This window comes from Spermophilus citellus (assembly GCF_964194105.1).
Source record: "Spermophilus citellus genome assembly, chromosome: 6".
NCBI lineage: Eukaryota > Metazoa > Chordata > Mammalia > Rodentia > Sciuridae > Spermophilus > Spermophilus citellus.
Window position 1 is genome coordinate 163,106,025 of NC_138187.1, and position 15,223 is coordinate 163,121,247.

At 45.7% G+C, this 15,223-nt stretch overlaps 1 protein-coding gene across 1 annotated transcript in view; it reads left to right on the forward strand.

The window, feature by feature from the left end:
• The first annotated feature begins 11,494 nt into the window (after positions 1 to 11,494).
• The window catches only part of ADCY10 (adenylate cyclase 10), a 57,447-nt gene continuing 53,718 nt past the window's right edge, over positions 11,495 to 15,223 (forward strand). The window contains exons 1-3 of the mRNA XM_081297524.1: positions 11,495 to 11,604; positions 13,644 to 13,849; positions 14,871 to 14,975. Of these exons, the coding sequence (XP_081153650.1) occupies positions 13,702 to 13,849; positions 14,871 to 14,975 (253 nt within the window). The 5' untranslated portion in view covers positions 11,495 to 11,604; positions 13,644 to 13,701. The remainder of the gene's footprint in view (positions 11,605 to 13,643; positions 13,850 to 14,870; positions 14,976 to 15,223) is intronic.

Genomic DNA, 15,223 nt, shown 5'->3' on the forward strand with positions numbered 1-15,223 from the left:
AACACAGCACCTGGGCCATGAAGAATGTTAGATGTGTATATTATATTCTGTAACTAATGTAACATAGCAGGAAGAGCTGAGTCAGATGGCCTGAATCTGAACCCAGTTCTGTGATGGATGAGCTGTGGCTTGGAGCACTGAGTGCCTAGCAGAGTGTCTGGGACCCAAGGAGGCTTTCTGTGTATGTTATAACCTTCCTCCCCAAGGTGAGGAGAGATGGGCATGGATTACTCCACACTGGAATTATGCAAGTCTGTTTGATTTGGGTTTCAATTTTGGGTTGGGGGATAACTGGGGATTAAACTCAGGACCACTGAGCCACACCCCCAGCCCTGTTTTGTATTTAATTTAGAGACAGGGTCTCACTGAGTTGCTCAGCACCTCACTTTTGCTGAGACTGGCTTTGAACTCACAATCCTCCTGCCTCACCCTTTCAAGCCACTGGGATTACAGGCGTGAGCCTCTGTGCCCGGCTTTGGCTTCAATTTTGAGTACAGAGGTTTTTTTCTAAAAGTTCTAATAAAGTTGACCTTCGTTAGAACTATAGTCATATGAATAAGTAAAGCAAGTTATTTCAAAATTTGAATAAGCGAGACAAAATAACTTGATAGGTTGAAAATAGGGTCTTGCACATGCTAAACACACATTCTTGACACTTGGGTGTCCCAGCCAAAGAACTTTTTAAATTAGGGTAATATACTATGACTGAAAATTGGCAACTAGCAGTTGAAAATCTTGAATTTTATCATCTACCCCTTCACCATAGTCTATTTTTGAGGAGGAAAAGAGAAGAGATTTTGACATAAGCAAAAGTGAAGAGGTTCTCAGCTGTCAGATCATTGCCTTTGTTTCATAAACCATACCATTAAATTCAGCTATTTGGCATAGGTGTGTTTCCAAGGTGAAGCATCTAGGAAAAACATGAAATGGGGCATAGAAATGAAAAATATATATGTTGAATTGATATTTTACTTCCTTTTCATGAAAACCTGCTCTTTCCTGTGATCTCCAAAACACTCTTTGCCAGTCAAATTGTAGCATTTAGCTACAATCACAAGCAGTCCTGGTACTCCTCAAGTCATCCACAGGACTAGGGTATAGCTCAGTCACTTGCCTGGCATGCACCAGGCCCTGGATTTATCCCCAGCACCACCAAAAAAAAAAAAAAAAAAAAAGCATTTGAGGTGGGGAAATAGAGGTAGGGCTCTTGTCTAGCATGTATGAGTTTGATTTTAAAAAAAGATGGGGAAAAGAATATTGGGGCTGGGGTGTGGCGAGTGGTAGAGAATTTGCCTGGCATACATGAGGCCCTGGGTTCCATCCCCAGCACTGTGGGGGGAAAATATTAAAAACATTGACAATTCATCTGTCATTTCTGCCCCCAAACGCTTAATCTCTCTCATTATTGAATCTTAAAATTTAAATGACTCTAAAATGTAGCCTGTCAAAAACTCTTATTGCCATTTGGAACTCATAATCTAATGTTTAAATACACATTTATTTTTAAAAACTCGGAAAGATTTATGTACTGGAAGTCCTACTCTGACTATAGATGCTGAACTCCATGAAACAATCTTCCACAGTGGTACAGATCACTTGATCAACTCAGTGTAGTTGAATTGAATTCTCTCACAATTTTCTAACAAGTTCTTATCTATGGCTTTATTGAATAAGTTTTGTCAATGCCAGGTCTGATAGCCATGGGTTTCAACTCACCTCTACTACATAGGACTGAGATTTCATTAACATTTGTCTCTGAGATTGGCATTTTTATTTTCTTTAGGTACTGGCTTGGACCCAAGGGTACTTTACCCCTGAGCTACATCTTCAAGATTTTTTTACTTTTGTTTGAGACAGGGTCTCACTAAGTTGGTGCAGTTCTTACTAAATTGCTGCAGTTGGCCTCAAGTTCAAGACCCTCCTGCCTCAGTCTCCTGAGCTGCCAGGATTAGGCATGCACCATTGTGCCTGGTGGATTTGTTATTTTCAAAAGAAAGTAAAACAGGAGGGGGCTGGGGGTATAGCTCAGTTTGTAGAGTGCTTGCCTTGCATACACAAGGCCCTGGGTTCAATCCCCAGCACCACATACACACATACACACACACACACAAAAGTAAAACAGGAATAGTAGTACTGACTTCATAAGATTGTTGTAAAGATGAACTGAGACAGTGTTTTAGCACAGTGCCTGCTTCATGCTGAGTGTTAAAAATATATAGAAAATTCACAAAATAGTAAACTTAATTGAACATAGACTCAAAAGTACTTTTTTAGACTTAGCAAGTTTGGATTTAGCTGCAAAAAATATATATATGCCTTTAACATATCCTTTTTTGTGGTTTGGCATTCATTTCAAGGAAATGTTGATCCAAATCACATCAATGCTGCTATTTCTTCATAGTAAACAGGATTTTTTTTTAAGTTGTTAAAATGACAGTAAAAGGTTGGATGTTAACCTAGGATTGATCTGAAAGCCAAGGTTCCTCTTTAAAGGCAAAGTCTCTACTAGAATTTGTTTGTATAACAAAACAGAAATAGAAAGCCCTGGCATTTGCTAAGACTGGCTCCCTCCCTAAGGGGTCTATTTAGTTATAGGAGGTATGATTCTAAGACTGGTTTTCAACTTATACCACGTGTTAGCTTTTCATTGCTGCAACCAAAATACCTGACAAAAACAACTTAGACTTACAATGAAAGAACAACAACAACAAAAATAAATAACGTAGAGGAGAAAAAGGTTGTTTTGGCTCAAGCTTTCGGAGAGGTCTCAGTGCATGGAAGACCAACTCCATTGCTCTGGCCCAAGGGGAGGAAGGACCTGGTGGAGGGAAGCTGCTCAGCTCATGGATCTACCTGTTGGTGAGATCAGAGCCCTCATCACTGCCTGCAAGTCCTATCTACCTCTGAACCTTGCTGCATCCAGGACCATGCTTCTAGCACATGATGAGTATTTAGGAGTATTCCAGAAACAAGCCATAATGAAATTTTACTCAACAAATATAATTAAGTGAACCATTTTTTTCCTCAAGGCAACCATGTTTCACAACATTTTGAAGTGCATGGTGAATTTAATTGTAAGGCTGGATTTACTTGACAACATTTGTTTGAGTTTTCAATTATATTTTTAATTCAAGTTTTTAAATGTGCCCTTAAAAGTTAATTATTGTGATATTAGTAATAACAGCTAGAAAATCCAAATGTGGATTAAGCTGTTAGAAAATATACCACCCTCTTAAAAACGTTTTGCCAGTGTCACACTGGATTAAGAAAATTCAAGCCAGGCACACTGGCGTATACCTGTAATTCCAGAGACTGGGGAGGCTGAGGCAGGAGGATCACAAGTTTGAGGCCAGTCTCAGCAACTTAGTGAGACCCTGTCTCTAAACAAAAATTAAACCCAGTGGTAAAGCACCCCTGGGTTAAATTAGGGTAAATTTGGCTAGAAGCATGCATTTCAGAAGTATGTAATTCCTCAATTTAAAAAACTTACCTCTCTGAAATGAAGTATTGAATTATATATAACTGGGACATTCTGTATTCCTAGTGCAAGCCATAATCATAACAGTGGGTGCCCCCTATCTGAGGTGAGTGCCCCAAGACCCCAGTGGATGCCTGAAATCATCTGTTGTCTTCCTGTACATCATACCCATGATAAAGTTTAATTTATAAATTAAATATTTATCACAGAGATTAACAACACCTTATAATAAAAATTGTGTGTGTGTGTGTGTGGTCTGTCTCATCTGCCATGGAGGAAATAGCATATACAAGGTGGATACTCTGCACAAAGTGATGGTCCTTATCTCAGGACAGAATAGGGCACCATGAGCTCCTTTGCGCTATGCAGACTACAATACAAAAACTGGGACTTTGTTACTTCTGTAATTTTCTATTAACATTTTCGGGCTGCAGTAGACTACAGGTCACTGGAGCTCAGAGAGCAGAACCACCATAGATGAGGGACAGAAACGTTGTCTAAAATGAGGCGCTTGCTCCCTCAGGAGATGCTCATCTGTGAAAATCTGCTCTTGCCTCATTTTAGTCACCCTCCATGTGGTCAGGAAGAAAGCTTTGGAAACTGCTTTGGGGTGATATCAGTGTCCCCTTTCCCTGCTCCCCATGTCTAGACAAGAGAACCTGAAACCCAGCCTGTGCTGGATCCCTGGGCCACTCCGAGTGGCGGGGGAGGGCAGCCAATCAGAAGCCTGCTTGGGGCACGTGCAACAATGGCCTTCAGAGAAGGGTTGGCCTGGAAAACGGCTTTCAGACGAAACTGTCATTTTATTTATGGATCAGCTATGGATAGACATGGCACTTCTACTGTCTTCCAAATAATGTCACCCAGCCCCTTTCGTGTCTTCTGCACTCCTGGAAGATGCAGTCCCTGAGTGGGCTCTGGCTTTCCTCAGCCTCGGAGAACAGAGGTATGTGGAAGCAGGAGTCTCAGGACAAGGGTCGGGACAGAGCTGAGGGCAGCCATCTGGGAAGGAGACGGGCATTGGGGTATAGAGGAGCCGGCACAGCCGCGGCTGTCGGTCAGGCTTGTCGTGTCTGGGTCCGGTCTAAGTGAGGGTGGAGGTTTGAGGGCTTAAGTGCACCCTGTGCTCTGCACCCTGCTCACCCTCTTGGCCTCTGCCGCTACCCCTCAGTAACAGCCTCTTCCCATCAGTCACTGGATGGCGCCTACCACATGAGGGTCACAGGAAGACGCCTGGGAGAAACACCAACAAATGTGGTCTCAACAGGGAGCTGACAACTCAGGAAAGAAACAGGAGCAAAGATAACCAAGGACACTGGTGTAGGCAATGAACCACATAAGCTTAAAAGCACCAGACCCCAGCTCAGAAGAGAGCGTGGGGCGCTCGAGGCCAGCAGGCCGTCCTGACCCTGCCTCCAGCCTGCTCAGCTCCTCGCCACTCTCCAAACAGGACCATGAGGATTTTTTTTTTCTTGGACTTAGGATTGAACCCAGGGGTGCTCTACCACTGAGCTATGTCCCCTGCCCTTTTTATTTTCAGACAGGATCTTGCTAAGTTGCTGAAGCTAGTCTTGAAATTGAGATCCTCCTGCCTCATCTTCCTGAGTTACCAGGATTACAAACGTGCCACCATGCCCAGTTGGCATGTTGATGAAAAGTTGAACATAAGCTGAACTGTTTTTTTAAAATTTTAGAAGAGATTTAGAGAAACAGAGGATAGTATCTATCCCAAACTTCTCTGTAATTTCCATACTGAGACTGCTGAGTCTTCTCTAAGCAGAGCAGAACTACAAACACGTCCCTCTTGCTGGCCACCCTGGAGCCTCGCTCACATGCTCAATCCTTGACTTGGTGTCTGTGCGCCTAGATGCGTTCATGCACAGCACCCACTCGGATCCCACTCTCCTCACTTCTTCAAGTGGCCACCCAGTTGTGGAGAATGCCATCAGTGTGTTCAGAGCGCTCTGAGATGGGATACACCTTTTTTCTGGGCCGTCACATCTCCAAAGTGTCATAAATCATATTCAAATGGGATCCCAGCCTGAAAGAGAGGAAAGAACATGGACTCTCACTCCCTCAGACCCGAGTTCTCCAGCTGTGTGACTGGGGCAAGTCAGCACCTCTGAGCCTGACTCCATGCTGCTTGGAGGGTTAAATGAGGTGACCTCTTCATGCAAAACGGTCTTAACAAATCATGATTACAATATGCTCTATGTCATAGAAAGTACATATCTCTGTTACTAAAACCATGCCCTAGTGTTGCAGAACTTAAGACAGGATTACTCTAAAATAGAAAATTTCTCGTATCATCTATGGGTGGCTGTTCATAAGAAAAACTCCCAGATATTTTAGATGTGTCTGCTTTTTTGTCAGGAGCAGGGAGGGATATCAAGGATTGAACCCAGGGGCACCACTACGGCCCCAGTGCCTTTATTTTTTTTTTTAACTTGAGACAAGGTCTTGCCCATGTTGGCTTTAAACTTGCCATCCTCCTGCCTCAGTCTCCCAAATCACAGGGATTACAGGCATGGCCACCACACCCAACCAGATGTCTCTGCTTTTTAAGCCCATGAACAAAAATATTCTTTCACTTGTCATTTCAATCAAAATGCATCTAGTTTCCTTGCTTAGTATTCATAAACTTAGAAAAAAATCTGTCCTCAAATCACTTTTTCTAATTGTTTTTAATATTTATTTTTTAGTTATAGGTGAACACAATGTCTTTATTTTACTTTATGTGGTGCTGAGGATTGAACCCAGTGCTTCACGCATGCTAGGTGAGCACTCTACCTCTGAGCCACAACCCCAGCTGCTCAAATCACTTTTTTTAAAACAATGAATTTGTTTGATGGTGTACAACTGTAATCCCAGCTACAAGGGAGGCTAAGGCAGGAGGATCTCAAATTTGAGACCAGCCTCAGCAACTTCAGGAGACCCTGTCTCAAAAATAAAAAATAAAAAGCACTGGAGATATAGCTCAGTGGTAGAGCACTCCTGGATTCAATCCCAGGTACAAAAACAGAAAAGGAATCAGCCATCTTCTCTTCCCACTAACTTGTAAGAATGGCCTCTACCCTCACAGGCAGGCAACTAGGCAATCTTCCCAACTGCCCAGATGGGGTGTTTATCTTTACATCATGTGCGTCCCAGGAACTGCCAGTCATTGATCCTACTGACCTTTCCGGGGAAATGAGTCTTTCCATGCAGCATTAAAACTCAAGCCAATAGGTCCACATTGTGCTTGTGAAGAGGTTGTGGAAAGATGCAGTGAGGCTGCTGGTTAGGAGACCATGTCTGGAGCTGGGTGTGGAGGTGCATGCCTGTAATCCCAGCAACTTGGGAGGATGAGGCAGGAGGATCTCAAGTTCAAAGCCAGACTCAGCAATTTAGCAAGGCCCTAAGCAACTTAGTGAGACTCTGTCTCTAAATAAAACATAAACAGGGCTGGGGGTGTTGCTCAGTGGTTATCCACCCCTGGGTTCAATCCCCGGTAAAAAAAAGGAAAAGGAAAAGAAAGGGCATGTCTGGAATATATTATCCTAAGAATTCACTCATTTTCATGTAAAATTCAACTTAACTGGGCATCCTGTATTTTCACTTGCTGACGCTGGCAATCTCACAGGCAGGCAGTAGCCAGTGGGAACAAATTAGAGACAGTGCGCCAGTAGGACAGGAGGGGACACTGCACCCCGCTCAGCTCCTCGCGGTCGTCTCAGTTCTGGGGCTGCTACAGGGGCCTTTCCAGGGCCTCTCTGGCTATAAGATATAGAAGGCCACTTATTCCTCGATAAACTTACTCCCTCCACCAGAGAAAAATTGCCAGCTTTCCTTTCTCTCTTTACTTTTTCCAGGAACTTGATTTTTTTTTTCCTTTTGGTACCAGGGATTAAACTCAAGGGCATTTAAACACTGAGCCACATCCCCAGCCCCTTTTTCTTTTTTATTTTGAGATGGGTCTTAGTAAATTGCTGAGACCAGCTTTCAACTTTCAATCCTCCTGCCTCAGCCCCCAGAGCTGCTGGGATTACAGACAAGCACCACCACGCCCAGCAGGAACTTGTTCTTATTTAGCCAAACAAAATCCCTACATCGGGCAAGTGGGGTGGTTCTCTGGTGCACTGCGGGGGCCACATAAGGCTTCATGTGAGGACCTGTGTCTCCTACTTACCCCATGACCTTCGCATTTCAGTCTGAATATTTGAAGACAACTATCATGTTAGCCCAAATGTCGTCATCTCCTGACTTGATATTTCCAATCTCTCCTGTTGTTCCTCATGTTCCATAGTCAATGAAATTCAAGCAGGCTTTGAACTGGTGGAGCCCAAGTTCATTCGGGGTCAGCTCTGAACACTGCCCATGTACCTCAAGATGCCCAGCACCCAAGTGGCCCACAGACACGAAAAGGTGCTCAATCTCTTCAGCACAAAAGAGAAGAACCAGCCAGATGCCAGCTCTCAGGGAGCAAAATGACTGAAACCGCAGGAGACTGTGCGGAGCACTGCACTCACAGCCTGTCCTCGTCGGACTTCAGAAAGCCGTTTGGCAAGCTTTGTTGGCCTGGAGTCTGGGGTAGCCCAGCAGCAGAGCACATGCCTAGCGTGCACGAGGCCCTGGGGTAGATCCCTCGCACTAAAAAAGAAAAGAAAAAAAGATGAATTAAAGTTCAATATATGTGCATCCTTCGACCCAGCAATTCCAGGCACAGGTGTATACCCGAGAGTACTGCATCCGGGTGTTCACCCAACCACATAGATAAGAATGTTCTCAGAAACCTTCTCCTAGTAGCCAAAACAGACCATAGGTCAACAGTACAATGAACAAGTACTTGGTGGTATAATCAGCTAATAGAATTTCAATACACTATTGAAAATCAATGATTATTGACAAAGACACAACCAAGAATGAATATCACAGACCTTTGAGGGAAAAAAATATATGGTATGATTTCAATTATTTAAAGTTGAAAAACTTGTAAATATCTATGGCATCAGAGATCAAGAGAGGAGCTGGGCACAGTGGCACATGCCTCTAATCCCAGAGGCTTGGGAGGCTGAGGCAGGAGGATCACAAGTCAAGGCCGTCTTGGGCAAACTTATATAAGATCCTGTCTCAAAATAATAATAATAATAATAATAATAATAATAATAATAATAATAATGACTGGGGATGTGCCTCAGTGGGTAAAGTGTTCCTGGGTTCAATTTCCATATCAAAAATCTATTAATTGAGAGAGAAGGGAGGGAGAATGACAGGGAGGTGCCCCAGAAGGGCTTCTGGAGTGCTGGCCACATTCTCTTTGGTGATATGAATGGGTGTCACCTGGGTTTGTTAATGTGATAATAACTCAAGCTATAACTTATGATCTGTGCATTTCCTACATCTATACTGTTCTCTAATAAAAGAGTTGGTCGGACTGGGATTGTGGCTCAGCGATAGAGCACTTGCCTAGCATGTGCAAGGCGTTGGGTTTGATCCTCAGCATCACATAAAAAATAAATAAAGGTATTGTGTCCAATTACAACTAAAAAAATTAAATAAATAAATAAATAAATAAATAAATAAATGGGTTTGTCAAAGCATTGATTTGCAATTAATCTGGTTTTTCAAACCATATACTATGCAATTTGATTATTTTTCTTGACCATGAAATCAAATAGCTTTATTAAAATAGTTAGTGATGTGCTTCTACCGGGGCCTGGCATTTCTAAAAGCATTGCAGTTCCCCCACCCCCACCCGTAGTACAAGGAGCTGTACCCAGGGGCACTCCACCATTGAGTTCCGTCCTTTTATTCTGAGACAAGTTCTTGCTAAGTTGCAGAGGCTGGCCTCAAGTGTGAGATCCCCCTGCCTCAGCCTCCTAACCCACTGGGATTACATTTGATTTTGTTAAAAACTCTAAATAGGGGCTGGGGTCATGTCTCAAAGATAGAGTGTTCACCTAGCATGTGTGAGGCACATTTCAATCCTCAGCATCACATAAAAATAAAATAAAGATATCATGTCCACCTATAACTAAAAAATTAATTAATTTAGAAAAGCTCTAAATAGCTAGGTGGGCAGGGTGGATCATGACTATAATCCCAGTAACTCAGAAGACTGAAGCAGGTGGATCCCAACTTAGTTAATTGCCTGGGCAATTTAGAGAGACCTTGTCTCAAAATAAAAAACAAAAATGGCTGGGCATGTAGCTCAATAGTAAAGCACTCTAGTTCAATTCTCCATAACAAAAGCAAACAAACCTCTAAATAGCTATTCAGGAGGCTGAGGCAGGAGGACCACATGTCTTGATATATGCAAAGCCCTGGTTCAATCTCTAGCACACACACACACACACACACACACACACACACACAAATTAAGACCCTGGTTCTAGTACATCAGTTCTCCCTCCAGATATTTTCAAAATTTTGTTCCCTTCCAACTTTATCAAGGTAAAATTCACAAATAAAAATTATACATTTTTTATGGTATACAACATGATGCTTCAATATACTAATACAATGTGAAAGGATTAAATTGAGGTGATTAACACACCTGTCACCTAGCACACTCACCTCTTTTTTTGTGGTGAGAACATGTAAGATTAGCAATTTTCGTGAATTCAATGTATAAATAACTGCAGTCTCCACTCCATGCTATAGTTTAGATCTCTAACTTATTCATCCCATCTAACTGAAATGTACACTTCAGTCAACTTCTTCCCGTGCCCCCGCCCTACCCCAGCCCTTGGCAACTGCCAGTCTCTGCCTGTGAGCCCGAGGTTTTGGGTTCCGTGTGTGGTGAGATTGTGCAGTGCTGTCTGTCTGCCTGGCTGACTTCACCTGATGCAATATGCTCCACGTTCATCCATGTTGTCACAACAGAGCTGCCTTCTTTCTCTCCCTCCTAAAGCTGAATAGTATTCCACTGGACCTGTACACACAACGTTTTCTTTATCCATTCATCTGTCAGTGGCCACCGTGTTGGTCAGCTTTGTACCACTGACAAGAACAACTTAGAGGAGGAAAGTTGATATTGGCCCACAATATCAGAGATCTCAGTCCACGGTCAGCCAACTCCATTTCTCTGGACCCAAGGGAGGTGGAACATGAAGGCAGAAGGGCAGGTAGGGGAACGCTGCTTAGCTCTTAGAAGCCAGGAAACAGAAAGGAAGGGGCCAGGGACAAATATCATCCAAGGCCATGTCCCCCGGTGACCTACTTCCTCCGTCCACGCCCTTCCTGCCTACATTTACCACCCACTAGTCCATTCAAATTATTAATCCATTAAATATAGTAACCCACTGATGAGACCAAAGTCCTCTAATCTGATCCTCTCACCTCTGAGCATGACCCATGAGATGTACGTTTTCTACATATGAGCTCTTGGAATGACACTTCATACCCAAACCATGACAGCCACTTAGGTTCACTTCCTATTTTATCTTTCAATTATATTGTGATCAAAGTCCTCCAGCATGCCCATGAAGGCTTCTTCTGAGTTGATATTAAGACATTTATCAATATCATTTAGTATGATTGTAAGCCAGCTAATATTATTTTCATCATTTCTATAATTTTGTATTCTACTCACAAGTCTATGAAAAATTTGGTCAAATGCTTTGTTAAAGTCTATAGCATTCTCGTGATTTAAAAGTTTTATAGTCCTTCAAAAAAAAAAAAAAAAAAAAGAAGTTGAGCCAGGCCCAATGGGCCATATCCCAGCTACTCAGGGGACTGAGGCAGGAGAATTGCTTAAGCCAGGGAGTCGAAGGCCATCCTGAGTGCCACAGGCCCCTGAGGGCAAGAGAGGCGGGAGGAGGGCAAGGAAAGACGGAGGCAGAGGGGAGGAAGGTCAGCGGCTCTGGCTCTGAGTCCGTGACTCCTGGGATGGCCTCTTTCTGAAGCGGATGCTCACAGACACTGCGGCACTTTCTCCTGCCCTCGCGTGGCAGGATTGCACTTTCCTGCCTACCCAAAATGAGGTGTGTTCTTGTCACATGCTTTGGTCAATGTCATGAGAGAAACATGTAACTTCTGGGAGGAGAATAAGTCTACCCACCTGCTTTCCCACTGCCTGTTCTCAAGAGAAGGTCCCCAAGTGAAGGCAGAAACTGAGGAGGGCCCATGCAACCTACAGCAGGCAGGTCATCTGGGCAAGAAATAAACAAGAAACAAGGCCCTGAGGTTTGGGTTAGCTGTTGGTGGACATGACCTGGGTGAGCTTGACAGGCACCGCGGACTCACAGGACTGCATTTTCTGGAATCCCCTTGCAGCCTGGTCTTGCGAGACTCAGAGAGGCAGGTACGTGTCCTATCTGCACAGGGTCCCCAGCGTGTTCAGGAGGGGAGCATGGTGCTCCCCAGCCCTAAGGAGTCCTGAGGAGGGAGCTTTCCCCACCACACCCACACACTGATGTATGTTCCAATGAACTCCTTATTGTCTAAACCACCTTTTAAAAAGAAGAAAAAAAGAAGCTCAGCAGTACGCCTTATCCTTTCTAATTCCCGAGGCGGAGAACACTGAGACAGAAGCATGGAGGTTGAGCTTTGTCCTTACTCCTCGTTGATGTCTTTGCTCTCCATAAAAGAATCCCTCTGAAGTTTTCTTAACTTAAGCATTTTCCCGAAGTCTGAACTGAGTCTGGACATTCAGTGTCTCACACCTTTGTTTTCCTTTGTTCATTCTGTGGATCAAACCCAGGGCCTCGTACATGCCGAGTATGCGCTCCATCACTGAGCTACGCACCTGGCCCCCAACTTTCCCTTTTAAAGTTTACCGGATATCTAACATGCACTACTCATTTTTAGAGGTTTCCATAATTCTAAAGCTTATCTGTTAAAAATACTGACATTTTCCTTAATATTAAAAGAAACTGCTCAACTCAGGAGGCTGAGATAGGAGGATCACAAGTTCAAGGCCAGCCTCTGCAACTTAGTGAGGCCCTAAGCAACTCATTGAGACCCCGTCAAAAAAAAATTTAAAAAAGGGATGGAGATTGTATCTCAGTGGTAAAGCCCCCCTCGGTTAACTGTCTAGTACTCCCATCCCCCCAAAAAAGAAATTGCTTCCCTTAAGTCTAAGGAGCTTATGTGGCAGGCTTACTCTTTCCTTTGAATACTCCTGCATCCCAATATGACCTGTGTCTGGTTGAAATTACCAACCGGTTCCTTCCTGCTGGCCAGAACGAAAACAAAAGTGACCACTCTTCTTTCCTTTTCTGTAGTAAATTGTTTTCAGAAATTGGTTTGCTCTGGAAAACCTGGGCCACTGTGACCGTCTGGCTGGCGGAGTTGGGCCTGAGCATCTGATCTCCCCAGAGCGAAGGAGGCCCCGGGAACCCCGCTCTCCTCCGATCCCACGGGCGGGGCTGAGACTCCAGGCTCGAAGACCTCCAGGCTGCCTTTCCCAGAGCCTCGCCCGCTCAGGCCTCCCGGGGGCCCCGAGCTCCCACTCTGTACTGGACACTGACCTTGACTCATGCGACTTCTTGCCTGTACATTAGACACTCCACATTCGTCAACACAGAAGAAAACTCACCTTCACTTTGGTCGTTTGTGGTGCTGGGGATCGAACCCGGCCTCGCACACGCGAGGCAGGCGCTCCGCCGCTGAGCGGCATCCCCAGCCCCCTCACACCTATACTTTTATCTAATTTTTCAAAAAAGGAAAGAGATAAGATAGGAAAAGGGGGGAAGGGACGGACGCAGGGCGACAGGAGAGGGTCTGGCCAGGGGAACCGTCTCCCAGGCTCGCGAGGGGCTGTCCCTGCGTGAAGCGACGGCCTTGCTGCCCTGGCAGGCGTTTGTTTGGGCAACAGCTGTTTGGGGTGGAGGGCCTCGGGGTCTGTGAGGCCTTTCCTGCTGCACTCAAGGGGTCCTTTTGAGGTGCGACTCACCCACTCTGCCACTGTCACCTCCCAGCCATCTAGATAAGCAAGGCCAGGTCGGAACAAAGCCAGTGAAGAGCCGTAGGCCAGGTGCGGGTCGCATGCCTGAGGCAGAGGATCCCAAGTCTGAAGCAGCAACCTAGCAAGGCCCCAAGCCACCTAGGGAGACCCTGGGAGGGGTCTCAGTGGGCAAGCACCCCTGGGTCCAGTCCCCAATACCAAAAAAAATGAGAATGAGAAATAGGAAAGTGAGCCACGAATATGTCAGACTCGACGACCCCCAACTTTTCTTCCTAGAAGGCCTATTTGAGGACTGTCTCCTGTCACCAGGAAGTCCTGAGCACTTGTCCTGAGCATGGGCACGCGGCGAGAAGAACTGCAGGACCGGACCATCGTCAGGATCGCGGCTCACCTGCCCGACCTCATCGTCTACGGAGACTACTCTCAGGAGCGACCCTCTGTGGACTACTTCGATGGAGTCCTGATGTTCGTGGACATTTCAGGCAAGTGCTGAAGGGGCCCTGTCCAGTGGGCGTGAGCCGCGGCTGGCGCTTGACTCCTGCCCGTGCTGTTCCTGAGGACGCCCTCCACCAGGACACAGGCGCAGCCTCTGGGCTGGCTCTCTGGTCCTCACCACCTCAACTGCCAGCCGTGGGCAGAGTTTCAAGAGGCCCACGTCCCTCACCAGGGAGGGGACTCCAGGCTCCAGCGTCCCTACTCCTGTTTCACTGACTCATGCCCCAACCCCACTCCCGCTCCTATCAAAGCAAACTCAGAAATGATCGCTCTCGGTGTTTACATCTCAATACTGAACTTGCCACTTCTTCACAGGAGTTGACATGTGTGTTTTTATTCTCCTGGAATGAAAGTTCTATTCCCAGTTACAGGAATTGCAGCCATCACTGGACAAGTTGAGAGTCTGAAAAAAAGAGCCATCTGGAACCTCTCCTTGGCCCCTAAGATAATGAACACAGATAGAGGAGGCTGCATGTGTGACACCTGACCAGCCAAAAGATCATTAAGAAGAAACTCTGAGCCATGTGCAGTGTGCACCCCTGTAATCCCAGAAAGCCAGGGCCAGGCTGAGGCAGGAGCATGGCAAGTTGGAGGCCAGCCTCAGCGATTTAGTGAAAATCTCTCTCTCTCTCTCTCTCTCTCTCTCTCTCTCTCTCTCTCTGCTGGAGATTGGCATTTACCATTGAGCCACATCCCCAACACTTTTTTGTATTTTATTTAGAGACAGGGCCTCACTAAGTTGCTGAGTCTGGCTTTGAATTTGCAATCCTCCTGTCTCAGCCTCCAGAGCCACTGGGATTACAGGTGTGTGCCACCGCACCTGGTGTGGCCCTTTCAGGGGATGTAGCTCAGTGGCCGAGTGTTCTGGGTTTAACCCCAGTACCAGAAAAAACAAAAAGGAAAAGAAACAAACAAGTCCCCTACTCTCGAGCGCAGCCATTGTCCGCATCTTCTAGCTCCGCTTGTTCCTCCGAGTGGCCAAGAAAGCCAGCTGCACATTTGTTGCAGGTTTCACTGCGATGACAGAGAAGTTCAGCACAGCCATGTACATGGACCGCGGGGCCGAGCAGTTGGTGGAGATCCTCAACTACTACATTAGCGCCATCGTGGAGAGTGAGTGTCCCCACGGCCCCGGCTGGAGGAGGTGTTGACGCCTGCTCCTTCCCTATGTGTTGTTTGTGGCCAAGTGCAGTCACCCAGCTGACTTCCTTCCCCGGTGCGGTGCGTGGGAAGCAGGCCTTTCCCTGCATGGGCTGTGGCACACTGAAGGCGGTGGACAAGCCTCAGGGCACAGACGGCCCAAGGGAAAGGTGCTGTGCACCCAGAGGGGCTGAGGTGCAGGCTGCTCCCAGCATGCTCAG